A 13097-nucleotide genomic window follows, 5' to 3' on the forward strand; every position below is an offset into this window, starting at 1 on the left:
GTCTAGACTAATACTAGTGTGAAGGTCAGGCCTGAGAGGGCATTGCTATGGTAATGATAAAGGACAGTGGTGGCCAAATGGAAATATACTTTTTCCAGAGTTGGTTGAAAGTTTGCTGCCATCTACTGGCTATGAAATTGAACTGCTTAGATCCTATCCCAAATCTGAAAGGACTTGCAAATTCTAAGCAGTTTTCAGTAAAGTGTGTTTTTAAATGTCAATTTAAATGAAAAAGTATACTCAAAGTAACAGTGGATGATGGTGAAACAACTCCAGGAATATACCAGAATTGGAATGGTGTATATCTAAGGTTACAGTTCATTTGGCATAAAGTATAATTGTCTCTTAAAATACAGGTTTGCAGTTTTTCCAAGTCTGTCTTAAAACAATATTCTGGTGACTATATATACAATAAATGAAGGTTTTCTTGCTGTAATCATTCCTCATATTCATACTGGGCATTAGAAGATCCTCTCCTAACGCACTGTCATTGTAAGAAAGTGATGGATGTGCAAGCCCTAGTTTGTGCAAAAATGTATTAAAAAAATTATCCAAATCTAATATGAGGCTTTGGACATTCAAATTGGTCAAACTAATTGGATATCTTTTAATTGGAAGTCTTTTCAGAACCAAATTCCCTCAAGATATCCACTTAATTTGTCTAATTTGGACTGCTGACACCTCATACTACGGCAGATAAATGTTTGAATTAATTTTCCATTTTTTGCAGATTTTGTCCTCCATCACTTAAACCGAAAGCTCATTATGATAGTATGAACAAGAGGAAAGGTCACAGCAAGAAAACCTATGTTGTTCCAAAGGGTACCTGACAAATTGTGAACCAGTGCTTAAATACAGTTCAGTATCTAAGTGTCTTTAACACTCAAACATGCAAAAAAATGCACACTATTACAATACAGTTTATACTACATATAGCTCATAGTGTTGAAGTGGGCACAGAAAGTATGTCCTAATTTCAAAAATCTGAGCAGGTTTGAGTATAAGCAGTGTGTTGAACTTGAAACATGGCAAAATAAAGTGAGCTAATGTTCCCACAATGCATTGGAAGAAAATGCAGGACTTTGTAACAAATGGTGGTAAAACAGATTTGTGAAGCCTATTAGTTTAATTATTTTTCATGCACTGGCACTGGTATTGTATAATCTAGTTTGTGGTGTGGAATCTAGACAAACTGTAGAGACGTCAATTTTTTATATAATTTAATCAGCATCAAGCACTTATCACATTAATCAGTTTGCCATCAATGACTGAATGTTTTTACACAGAATAAAAAGATACACAGCATATTCAAAATCTTAAGCAGAAGGTTTAATTAAGCAACAGCTTAAAGTGCAACCATTAAAGTGATATTTATCTATAAAATAACAATTTCAGTTTCACATTGTAATTCATAATCAGTCCATTTAAACTGTAACTGATTGTGGCTATGAACTACTGTGTCATTCATATTCTATACTTTTGTATTAGCTGTATTTTAATCAAAATGTGGTACTGAAGCACAGAATTCAGCCCGACATCATTTTCCTTCTCGTTCGGCCCACTCACTGTACCCTCCTTTATAATGTCTTGCCCTGAGAAAAAAGAAGCAGGAGAGAACAGCTGTGTCTTTTAACAGTTGTTTCCTTTTTCTACTCAAAGGTCATCTGGCATTCAACGAACAAAAGCAACATGCGAAGACTTACACGCACACTGCGAAATACTTAAAACAACAAATGAAATGTGCTATTTACAGCTCTGTGTGGCTCCACTTACGCACACGTTAACTAACAAGATTGAAATCTAATTCAGTTTGTCTGAAAATGAATTCGCTTTCATTTATTTGCTCTTTAAGTGTTGACTGTCCTCTCACTGTGACCTTTGATGTGTGCATCTGCCTTTATTTACCTGCTAAATCCCAGCTGACGGGCGATGTCCAGCGCTTTGGAGCCCCTGATGCCACTTTTGCAATGAAACACCAAGTTGTCGTCATCTTTCCTGGGGGCCCTCACTTCAAATTTCTGCTGAAAGCGCTCAGGAGACAGCTTCAGAGAGTCCTCCAGACTGCTCACTAAACATCAAACAAACAATTTGACAGTAAAAAACATTAGAAAAGCTCTCTGTTTACACTTGTAGATGTTTTCACACTTACATGGGATGTTGACAGCATCTTGGATGTGTCCGGCCTGGTATTCATCAGGATTTCGGACATCAAATAGCTGAACGTCATGATTGGCCAACATGGTCTTCAGCTGGAAGTAGGTGACCACTGAAGCTGAGAAGGAAATATAAAAGATCACAAACACTTCTTCTGCAGGAAATTACAATCAATTCTGTGTCAAAACAGAGCCAGTTAGGACAGCTGTAAAAGTGTTAACTCACCATCCATTTATGTAACAATAACTGGTATTAATTTAGCATCTAAAGCTGGTAAATGTTGTTGCTGCCTGTTGTGAAGGTGAACTAGAGCTTTCCCTTTTTCCCTAAACCCAGGTGCTGACCTACCATTGTTGTCCAATTGAAACAAAAATGCCAGAGTCAACTAAAATCTCCTTTTCACACTAACCTACAGGTTTTACACATAATACTGTCATTTCACCACAACAATAAGCATTATGATACCCAACAGAAAGAAACAGGCCTACAGGAGTATTACAAGGTTTTAATGTGATTCCTGTTTCCAGAGCTGACTGGAAATGTATTTTACCGCTGTTGGATGCATCTCCACATTTTGGACTTGAGGTTGTAAAATCCCTAAAAACTAAACCGAGAGTCAGGTAAGACCTGCGATTCACTTTTATCACAACCTGGCAGAAACTTGGCGCCAGCAGGTGAGACAGCATCGTGGAGGCCGGTGAGTCCCGCAACCTGCAGCCAGGGACGATCATGCGCGTTGACACTGAGCTGAACTCTCAGGTGTCTTTCTTCTTCTTCTAGTCTCCGAGGAAACGCTGCTGCCATCCTCAGGCTGGTGCAGTTATAGCTCTTAGTTTAGAAAAAAATCACAAAAAAAAAAATCTTAGAAATCTCAGTAGTATTCTGGTCCATGTGTGTACATTGTTCTTCCACATTCACTTATCAGAATTAGAAACAGGTTGATTGATTAATTGCCAAGTAGTTCTGCACATACAAGGAATTTGTCATGCAGTTGTGGTGCATGGACAGAGAAATAACAACTACGACAAAAGACAGTTGATATACGAATATAAATACATTTTTAAAATTAAAAGAATATGTGATTAAGAACCAAAATGAACTCAATACAGTAGACAAACATCTTCAGCTATATAAGAAAGTATCTGCGGCACAACTTAACCATAATAAAACAGAAAGAGTTTGGTTTGGAAGAGACAATAGATAGATAGATAGATAGATAGATGATAGATGTAAACTTTATTGACCCCCTTGGGGAAATTTAGGGTCCAGCAGCTTAATACACAAAGACAAAATACTAAATACTAAATAAGAAGAAAAACGAAATACTAAATACTAAAATAAGAACAACAGGTCTGAGGATGAGGCTGTGTGATAAAGTGCAGAAATAAAATAAAATAAAAGTTAAAAAAAACTAAAAAAAAAACTAAAACTAAAACTAAAAATATAGTGCAACCCAATATATAACCCTATATAATTAAGATTTTAGATATAGAAATCTGTAATAATAACTGCAATGAAAAATACTGGGACAGTGAGAAAAGAGAGATAAAATAAGTACTACAGAAATGGGAAAATAAGTCATAATAAGTTATAAAACTAAAATTTGAATCATAAAGAAATTCGTCTTATCTAAATTGTTGTTTTTAGCTGCCCAATGAACAGACAGTAAAGAAAATAAACAAAATAGCACTTAAATCTATATGGGGAACTACTAGGAAAGTCACAAAGAGGCAATTGCTATATAAAAGTAAAAAAGATGAAGGCTTGGGGCTAAAGATCTGGGTTTAAAAGATAAGATTTAAAGATGGCTTTAAAAAAAATGTTGCAATGGGAATTTTAAAAAAGGCAATGCAGATTGGTGAAGCTCTGGGCCGGACCATACAAAAGGTACGAGTGACAAGCTCTCTTCCACATTATAAGCTTATGTATAATGATTTTGTGACTAAGTTTGCACACATATTGATTTAGTCGAAATGTATAGCAAAAATACATACATTAAACTGAGTAATAACCTGTATGGTAGCATTTTCCCATGCACAAATTTAGATGAATGTGACTCCCCGGGAAGTATTACAAATATTTTTAGTAAATACTTAATTGAATGTACATGTGAATTATAATGCAGTGATGTATGGTGTCTTCCAAGACAAAATGCCAGGAGGTTACACCAGGAATTCTATTACACTATAATATGTACTGTAGTAACAAAAATATGGAGGATGAGATGAGCAGTGGTTATTTACAAAGCTACTAATACAAGTGATATGGTCTTTAACACACACAAAAAACTGAACTGAAAAGACAATGAACACTGGACATCAGAAAAAAAGACTCACACCTTGGCATTTGTTCACATTGTAGATTTATACTCCGTATTTTTGTTGTCAACATTGTTTAACACAAGAGATTTGGTTAATCCTGATGCAGTAGACTACTATAATTATACAAAGAAGGCAATCCTAGCTGTTTGGACGATCAGTGACTCACTCTGAAACTCTTTAAACCAGCTCTCACACCCACAAATCCCAGCCTCAGACTAATCCATATTTATTTTAAAGAGGGAGAGAAATGTTTAAATATATTTCAAATTCTCCGTATCTTATACTATGAACGACTTAGACTAGAAATGTAAAATGAAGTTCGTGTAGTTATTTTCAACTTTATTTATTTGTTGCTTTAGCCGGTTTCTGACATGCTTTAATAAAACACCCCCATCCCTTACATAGATGGTACACTCCCAAACACAGCATCATATGATTGACTGAGTCAACTTGGGCGCTTCCAGACCACACAAAGTCAGTTCACTTCATTTATTCGCTAATTTTCACCTCTGAAAGCTGTCACAATGTTATGTGGAGGACTTGCTGCGGAAAATCCTGCAGACGACGCAATTCAGAAGATCTGTGAAAGCGTAAGTAGAATAAAAAACTAGACTTTCACTTTGCTCCCTGAAATCTGTCCAGTTTCTGCACACAGTTTATAAGGTCTGTGTGTCGTTTTGATGTCTTTACATTAGATGAAGCCCCATGCTGAGAGTAAAGCAGGAAAGTCCTATGATGTCTTCAATGCCAAGAGTTACAAGACGCAGGTGGTGGCAGGGAAAAACTACTTCATTAAGGTAATTATCATTTACCTGGTTAAGAATAACAGAACCTCTGACATGCTTCAATACTAACACTGTGACAGTATTATAGGGATGACTATTGTTGCTTTCATAAATATTAACACAGTGACAATTTCGATAAATAATCATCAGTTATGAGGGTATAATGGGTAAGTGGGTAAAGGCAAATAACAGAAAAAATAAATAATAATAAAGAAAAAGAAAAACACTACACTCAAAGAATATTTACACTGTGAAAATAACATGTCAAAAAATGTTTCCTGGCTACAGTTTGTGACACACTGCCATCATTAAGGGTTCTCATCCTGGTAAGCGATTTCTACTGTATAATAAGCTGGCTTAAAGAGGAGGTAACATGCTCACCTCTAGGGTGTCCTGTGGTGTAACAGGCCTGTATTGGGGCAGAGGTGGGTCTGGGCAGGGCCTAAGGTGGTTGTGATGGAGGGTCTCCACTTGGCCGTCTGGACTTTCAGGTTTGCTGGCCTGTCAGAGGAGATACTAAATACAACAGCAAATGGCTTTCGTACCCATCTGGGGGTCAGTTTACCCTGTGCCCATTGGTGAAAATACCTCGCCCCTTTCTGGGCAGCAATAGGAGCGGCATCCGTTTTTTAATTAAACTTCTATTGGGCTCAGGCCTGTCTATGCACCAATTGTGGTAACCTTTGAGATCACTGTGTCTGCTCCTCTTCTTTCAAGGAGCTCAAAATGGTCAGCAGTGTATGACTGAACCTCTCCACTGAGCCGTTCCCCTGAGGGTGGTATGGGGTTGTACGACTCTTCCTGGCTCCATTACATATCACTTACTTTGCTTTTTCTTTGCAGGTGCATGTGGGAGGAGACGATCATGTTCATCTCCGTGTCTATGAAAAACTCCCATGTTACGGAGGAGGCCTGGAGTTGAGTAATATGCAGCAATCCAAGAGCCACCATGATCCTATTGAATACTTCTGATTGGATCACAAACCAGGCCATGTAACCCATCAGTGCCTACAGGCAGTAGTATTATCAAAATGCTCTGCTTCTTTTATGTCGGATCCTTACAGAAAAACAATGTAATTTGCAGTTCTCACAACCAACATGTAACAACAAACTGTGATGATAACATCATGATAACAGGAGAATGTCAAGAGGGAACAGTTTTGTACAAGATAAATTCATGATTGAATCAGATTTGCTGTGACTCTGTTGAGTGTTGTTTTTCATTCTGTGGAGGTTTCAGATTTTTTGGTTGGTCCAAGACATTCTTGCACAAAAGCAACAAAGACAAACAGAAGTCTATTCACTATCATAAGATTATGTTTAAACTAGATGTTGTTGACATTGCTCAAAGCTTTTGATTGATTTATGGATCTTAAAATGACAAAGTCCCTTCTGAAGCTGCTTAAGTCTGGCTTAAAAAATACATTCAGGTCATGACAGTCTTTATTTCATGTTTAGGGAAACTAAAGACTAAAGCACCTTTAAACACTATCAAAATTCTAAAGGCTTTTTTCTTGCCCTATTTTTTGCTTTAATCAAAAGTGTCACTGGTGGTGGAAATAAACTACACTACACAGTACATTTATTCAAGTATTATACTTAAGTACAGTTTTGAGGTGCTTGTACTTGACTAGAATATTTAAATTTGATGCTACTTTGTACTTTCACACCACTACATTTCAGAGGGAAATATTGTACTTTTTATATATATTTGACAGCTTTAGTTAGATTGGAAACAATGGATACTTAGAGAAGTTTTTTTAAAAATACAACACAATGTTATATGAATAAAGAAGTTTATAAAGTAGTTCAAATGAGCTCTACCTGCAGCAGCTACAACAGTAGCATGCTGCTTACACACTGATGCTTCTGTATTAATAATCTAATGATGTCATTTATAATAATATAACAGTCAGAGGGACGAAATCACTACTTTTACTGCAATACTTTAACTACATTTTGCTGCTTATACTTATGTACTTTTACTTTAGTAAGATTCTTCATGCAGGACTTTTTACTTGTTATGAAGTATTTTTACATTGTTGCATTGGTACTTTAAGTAAGTAAAGGATCTGAATACTTCTTCCACCACCGACTGTCACAAGGATTGGAAAACCTGTTACCTAACAGTAGCAAGACAAACTAAACTAAACTTTTAACCTTCGCGTCAATAAATCTACTTGATCGTTTCCTTGTAGGTTCAAGGAGATTTTAAAAAAATCTTTATTTGTCGAGTGATTTATCCCTGAGTTCAATACTCTCTTTCTCTTTTTTTTTCACGATTGAGCTGCTCAGAATATCCTACTCTGAAGTCGCCACACCCAAAGCTTAATTTCTTTGGAATGTCAACAATACAATGTAGTATTTTTCACAGTGTGGAAACAAGCTGGTTGCCTAAGATAACTGTCAGTTGAGGGTGGAGTGGTGTGATTTAACACTTTTTTTCTACTCACACAAGCTGTCAGTCACTAAAGAATAAATATCAAAACAAAGGAACACTCTGGACCACTATGTCAGGGTTCAAATGATTGATTTATAGAGACTTTATACACTTTAGGCTTCATGCATACCTTGGGTATGAGAATGACTCATCAGACTTACAGGTTCACAAGCACAGTGATCAGTACACCATACCCAGTACTATCACACACGCGTATGTAAATTCCTCCAGTTTGTTTCTCCACACACCATGTGCATGCTAAGCTTACATTAATTTGTTGTTGACTCACTGAATCCCACCCGCTGCTCTGGTGGTGGTGAGTGCTGTAATGTATAAATCACATCAGTATAATCTCAAATTTACAGCAAAGTTACAGCTATTCCACATTATAAAGCCCAGAAATTGTGATTTAACCTTACCTGTCACTCAGAGAGGAGGAAATATTTTTATAGGGGCTATAGGAGTGGGTCAAAGGTTGAATAACCATAATAATGATTTGGCATCTGCCATCAGTATTTTGGGATCTATCAAATTCACAGATAGATCTTATTTTTGTTGTGGGGGATTGTCCCAAAACTTGCTAAAAGGAGCCAGGGAGGCGGGCTGAGTTAGAATTAAGCAAAATCAAGCATTGTGGGGGAGACAGGGCTGGCGTTGTCGAAAAAGTGGCCAAAACTACCAAGGGTGGGGGATTGTCCCAAAACTTGCTAAAAGGAGCCAGGGAGGCGGGCTGAGTGAGAAATGAGCAAAATGAGTATTTTGAGTCAGGTTGATGGATATGAGACTTAAGACTTACAGACTGACATGACACATAGGTACCATAGGGAGTATTTCTGTCCCATTGCTCTTTTCCCTTCTCACCAATGATTTCAGATCAACATCAAACTGCATCAGGATTCTGAAATACGATGACGACACCTCAATGGTAGGACTGAACTCAAAAGACAGTAGAGAAGTCAGTCATCCTGCGCAGGGAAAATGAAAAAAGACCAAAGACTGAGATGATCATCAACTTCAAAACAGTACAATCAATAAAAGCACCTATTAACCAACAAAGACTCTACTTCTTGAGAAAACTCAAAAAACATCAGGTCAGGAAAGGTCTACTGGTCCAATTTTACACAGCCACAATCCAGAGCATCCTGTAGCTATTGATATATTACTGTCTGGTATGGAAACATACCTAAGCATACAACAAAGAAAATGGACAGAATTATCACCAGAGCTCATAGGGTGAAAACTGCCCAGACTGGTGGACAGATGACCCTCTTCACACAGCTCAACAGCTTTTTCAGCATCTCCCCTCCAGCAGAAGGTACACATCAATAGGATGCAGGACAGAACGCCTCCTAAAACCTCCAGACAAAGACAGAGTGCAGGGAGCACATTAGTCCAATGTTGATCTCTCTTTATTAACTGCAGGTGGAACATAAAAGTTTGCCTATCAGGCTCTCTGAATACATTTCTAAACTGTTTTCAGAATATAGGAATTTAAAATCTGTCTGATAATCAGATGAACCCAGAGCTCGACTTCAAATGCTGTCATGCCCTCTCATAATAAATTCACATTTCTAAAAATAACTTCTTAAACACAAACTTATATTTTCTCACTTTCTTTAGATTGTATTTTGCTCTTTATGTGATATATCATTCTCTCACAATATTTGTGTTGCACTTGTGGTTAAATTAATTATTGCTTTTATTGTAAATCTTTGTCATTTTTGTCAAAGCACTATCACCATCTTGGCTCACTGGTCTCAGTTTTGTGTTTTGTGTTTTGCTCCCTCTACTGTTGCAAAGAGGAATTGAACTGGACCTTCCAGCGCTGTTTGATGACTGACAGGTTTTCACTACAGTTTTTGGCTTTTTTATGTTTTAATGCATTTATACCTCTAAACATTTGGTGGATTGTGAACATTGTCAGAATATGTTTAAGTTGATGTGAGTGTTGCTGCTGAGGGAAACAAAGTGTTTGATCAAGCCCCTCAGAGTCCATTAAAGTTGAGAAAATGGTCACCACTCTTAAGAAGGAGGAAATGTTTATGCGACTTGTTTGGCATGAAAACACACCTTATGAAATGGTTCATGTACGGAGCCCCTCTGGTATCATGGTAAAAAAAAAAAAAAAAAGTTTTCCCCTCTACTTTAAAACTCCACAGAGTAAAATCCGCAGTTGCAAGAATCACAACAATTTGTTTGTGTGTTTCTGATACTTTCTTTATTCATTCTTTAAAATCACCAATATTTGTTACTTTACAATGAAGAAATATTGTAGAGTAGATTGATTTCAGAACAAAGTGTTTAGATAAGAGGTGCTGAGCAGTTGAAGCAGGTGATGTGATCAGTTGTGAAAAGGTTCCAGCGGCTCTTCTTTGGTTTTGCCCTCCTGTACACCGCTCAGAATGATCTCTCCTCCATAACATGGAAGTTCTTGGTAGACCAGCAGATGAATGTAGCTTTCTCCTCCTACATGAACCTGCAGGAAAGAGAGGACAACAGGACATCTAAATAAATATATTCTTCTTGATCTTGTGTTGTGATAACACAATTAACTCATTTCATAATCAAGTTTCAAGTTTATTAATTCATTTCATGTTTATCACGCAAATATAAAACTAAAAATCTCAGGTTTCACCTCCTTGACATTACAGTAAGGACACAAAGAAATATTTAAAATATATCACAATATTCATTACCTTGATCAGGTAGTTTGTACCAGCCACAACCTGACTAATGTATTGTGTAGGTATAAATTCCCCGAAGATCTTCCCTGTTTTCACTTCTACGTGAGGCTTCATCTGTTTATGAAGGAAATAACAACAAATGTAGAATGAGATGAACACAAGAGTGTCGTCTGTGGAGATATGAAGAAGGTAGTTTAATAACTCACCTTATAACAAATGTAGACCACATCCTGCACTTCAATAGTTGGACCAAATCCTCCACAAATGGTAGATATGATGAGGTTGGTAGGTATGAAAGAAGGCAATGGTCTGGGTTTAAGAGTCTCAATGCAGGTGCTCAGTGTCAACTCTTCACATGTATTTATACTGTGTAACTACACCTGGAAGTTGGCTCCACTTCATGTTGGGTGGAGCTACATCTGATAGTGATTATAGTTATGTTCTTGTGAATTCCAGTTTATATTGTTCTCATTTATGGTCACCATTCAATGCATCATTTTGACCCCTTTGAAATGAACCACAACTCGATTGTGAGAAGGTTGTGAGACAAGACTGTATTAAGTGTCAGTTCACTTCCTTATTCATTAAGTGTTTTTACAGTTCTCACTCATTTTTAATCTCATAGGTAGGTATGAAAATGAATTTCCTCCTCCAGGAGGTGTCAAAAGTAACTGTCAATAACTAACTGTTTCCTTGTTCGTATAATTAGGAGTTTGACTGTAAAGAGGGGACTTAGACTGAACCTCACCTGATCACAAATCATCCTTTGTCTCACTGAAAGCTCCAGGCATGTTACAAATTGTGATAAGATACAGAAAAGTTAATGATGAATGTCTCAGTAAAAGTGTTGAATTTTAACTGTTTATAAAATGCATAGTATATATACAGAGTAACAAACCCTGAAAACTTCACTGCATGTTGGAACTTCATGTGAAACCACAACATGAATGTGGTGAGTGATTCTGCTCCTTGATGAGTTTGTCTCATTCAGCTTATGTTACCCCCCCCCCCCCCCCCCCCCAAGTCTGACAGTTGTTTCAATTGCACAAAACACATTTTATTTTTATTTTAACATTTTTATTTCAACATCAAAATGTTAATATTGCTAAATGTTCTTTCTGTAAATGAGTGTTCACACTTCACTGTCTCTGCTAATGTGAGGATCCTCTTACTGTACTGCAGATTACAAATTGATGCAGAGTTTGTTTGATTTTTACACAAACCTTAACATGGAACATCCAATTTAAGTAATCTTTGATGTTTAACCAGGCTGTGATCAAATCTTGCAATTCGGAAACTTCTAACTTCTAATTATACAAATCAGTAAACAGTTTGTTATTGTCAGTTACTTCTGACAAATGTCCTGGAGGAGAAAATGTATTGTCATACATAGGCCTACCTATGAGATTAAAAATAAGTGAGAACTTTACTGACACTTAATATATGAAGAAGTCGACTGACACCAATTATATTTTATTCATACAACTTTCTTACATTTAAAATGTTCTCTTGATTGAAAATTTGCTGTCCCATATCAATATAATTTGCTCCTTTACCATGTTAGAAATTGTCATAAGATAATATTTTTTATAATAATGTATGTGCAGGTTTGCATGTGATTGAAGATATTCAATGTTAGAAGGAGCATGACTGCCCTACTTTAAGATGCAATTTATATTTTTAAAAATGTATACAAAAATTGCATCTGTTGCAACTGTTTTAATGTTGAAAACTGATTTCACTACATGCCGTCTTGTTTTGGTTTATTGCAAAATGGTCAAAATGATCTATAGCAGGTAGTGGCGTGCACAGACATTCTGGGGGGCAGGTGCTCAGTGAAAAATAAGGGCACTTTGTGTGGCAGGTGGAACTGCCGGCTGCCTTATTATAGCAGTGTGAGATTTTTTTAAACAAAAAAACATTACAGTTACATGTTGAATGTAATTGCATATTTATTTATGTCAATATGTTAATATTGACCTTTCAATTGGACTATAGCACTGATCAGTCAATCACTGTTGTCTTATTTCTCTGGAATATACGCACATTAGGTTTTTAGCAAGTTAGGCAGCTACAATCAGTGGTGTAGTGGTCCCTGGAGAAGTGGGTATACTCTCAATTTTTGCCCTTTTTTAACGCAGACCAGAAAAACGCCCTTTTTTAGAAACAGTGACATGTAAGACTCTATTTAGTTTACCCAAAAATCTGTCAGTAGTATTTGCTCATCGTCACATCATTTCTGCTGCTTGATCTCAGGGAGGAAGGATTATGAAATGACTAAACCAATACTGGCCCACAGACTAGTGAGAGACAACTATGCATTGTGAGTGAACTATTAGTCCATCTACACTGTGGATGGACTAAGGAATAAGGAATTACACCTATTCTCTCCCTTGGCAAGTCAGTAGTTTCTTTTGTAAACTGTCTCTTTGAACAGCTGATTAGCAACAGATAGTGTCGGCCAGATGTGCCACTATTATAAAATTAACATGACTGGATCAGGAGCAGTTTGTAGGTATTAATGGTAACACAGGCAGCCTGCATGAATGTAAAATATAAATGAGGCAAACATGGTGTTTCAGTTATCTTTTGAATATTTATTTAAATAAAATACTTCAGATCTGAATTTGACAATGCATCCTTGTTAATATTTTACCTTAGATAAAAAAAAACACATATCATTCTCTTCCACACATCAAAATCAATCAGATAA

At 36.6% G+C, this 13097-nt stretch overlaps 2 protein-coding genes across 2 annotated transcripts; one reads left to right on the plus strand and one right to left on the minus strand.

Moving 5' to 3' along the window:
- Nucleotides 1-1537: 1537 nt before the first annotated feature.
- Nucleotides 1538-2846, minus strand: si:ch211-161h7.8 (thiosulfate:glutathione sulfurtransferase). The gene is made up of 4 exons (XM_062441923.1): nt 2705-2846; nt 2150-2272; nt 1906-2068; nt 1538-1592 (listed from the first exon to the last, which is right to left on the minus strand). Exons 1-4 carry the CDS (start codon nt 2838-2840, stop codon nt 1538-1540), a joined length of 477 nt encoding a protein of 158 aa, XP_062297907.1. The 5' UTR covers nt 2841-2846.
- A 2079-nt stretch (nt 2847-4925) lies between these two features.
- On the plus strand, nt 4926-6410 carry LOC134002572 (cystatin-B-like). Its single transcript, XM_062441924.1, has 3 exons — nt 4926-5065; nt 5171-5272; nt 6104-6410. Exons 1-3 carry the CDS (start codon nt 5000-5002, stop codon nt 6230-6232), a joined length of 297 nt encoding a protein of 98 aa, XP_062297908.1. The 5' UTR covers nt 4926-4999; the 3' UTR covers nt 6233-6410.
- The last annotated feature ends 6687 nt before the right edge of the window (nt 6411-13097 follow it).

This window comes from Scomber scombrus, chromosome 20 (assembly GCF_963691925.1).
Source record: "Scomber scombrus chromosome 20, fScoSco1.1, whole genome shotgun sequence".
Taxonomy (NCBI): Eukaryota; Metazoa; Chordata; class Actinopteri; order Scombriformes; family Scombridae; genus Scomber; species Scomber scombrus.

Coding starts and splice junctions, on each gene's coding strand:
- si:ch211-161h7.8 (XM_062441923.1), bottom strand. CDS start 2,840: ATGCTGTCTCACCTGCTGGCGCCAAGTTTCTGCCAGGTTGTGATAAAA. Junction 2,273..2,704: donor TGGAGATGCATCCAACAGCG/GTAAAATACATT, acceptor TTTCCTTCTCAG/CTTCAGTGGTCACCTACTTC. Junction 1,593..1,905: donor CGTCAGCTGGGATTTAGCAG/GTAAATAAAGGC, acceptor CTTTTTTCTCAG/GGCAAGACATTATAAAGGAG.
- LOC134002572 (XM_062441924.1), top strand. CDS start 5,000: ATGTTATGTGGAGGACTTGCTGCGGAAAATCCTGCAGACGACGCAATT. Junction 5,066..5,170: donor TTCAGAAGATCTGTGAAAGC/GTAAGTAGAATA, acceptor TCTTTACATTAG/ATGAAGCCCCATGCTGAGAG. Junction 5,273..6,103: donor GGAAAAACTACTTCATTAAG/GTAATTATCATT, acceptor TTTTCTTTGCAG/GTGCATGTGGGAGGAGACGA.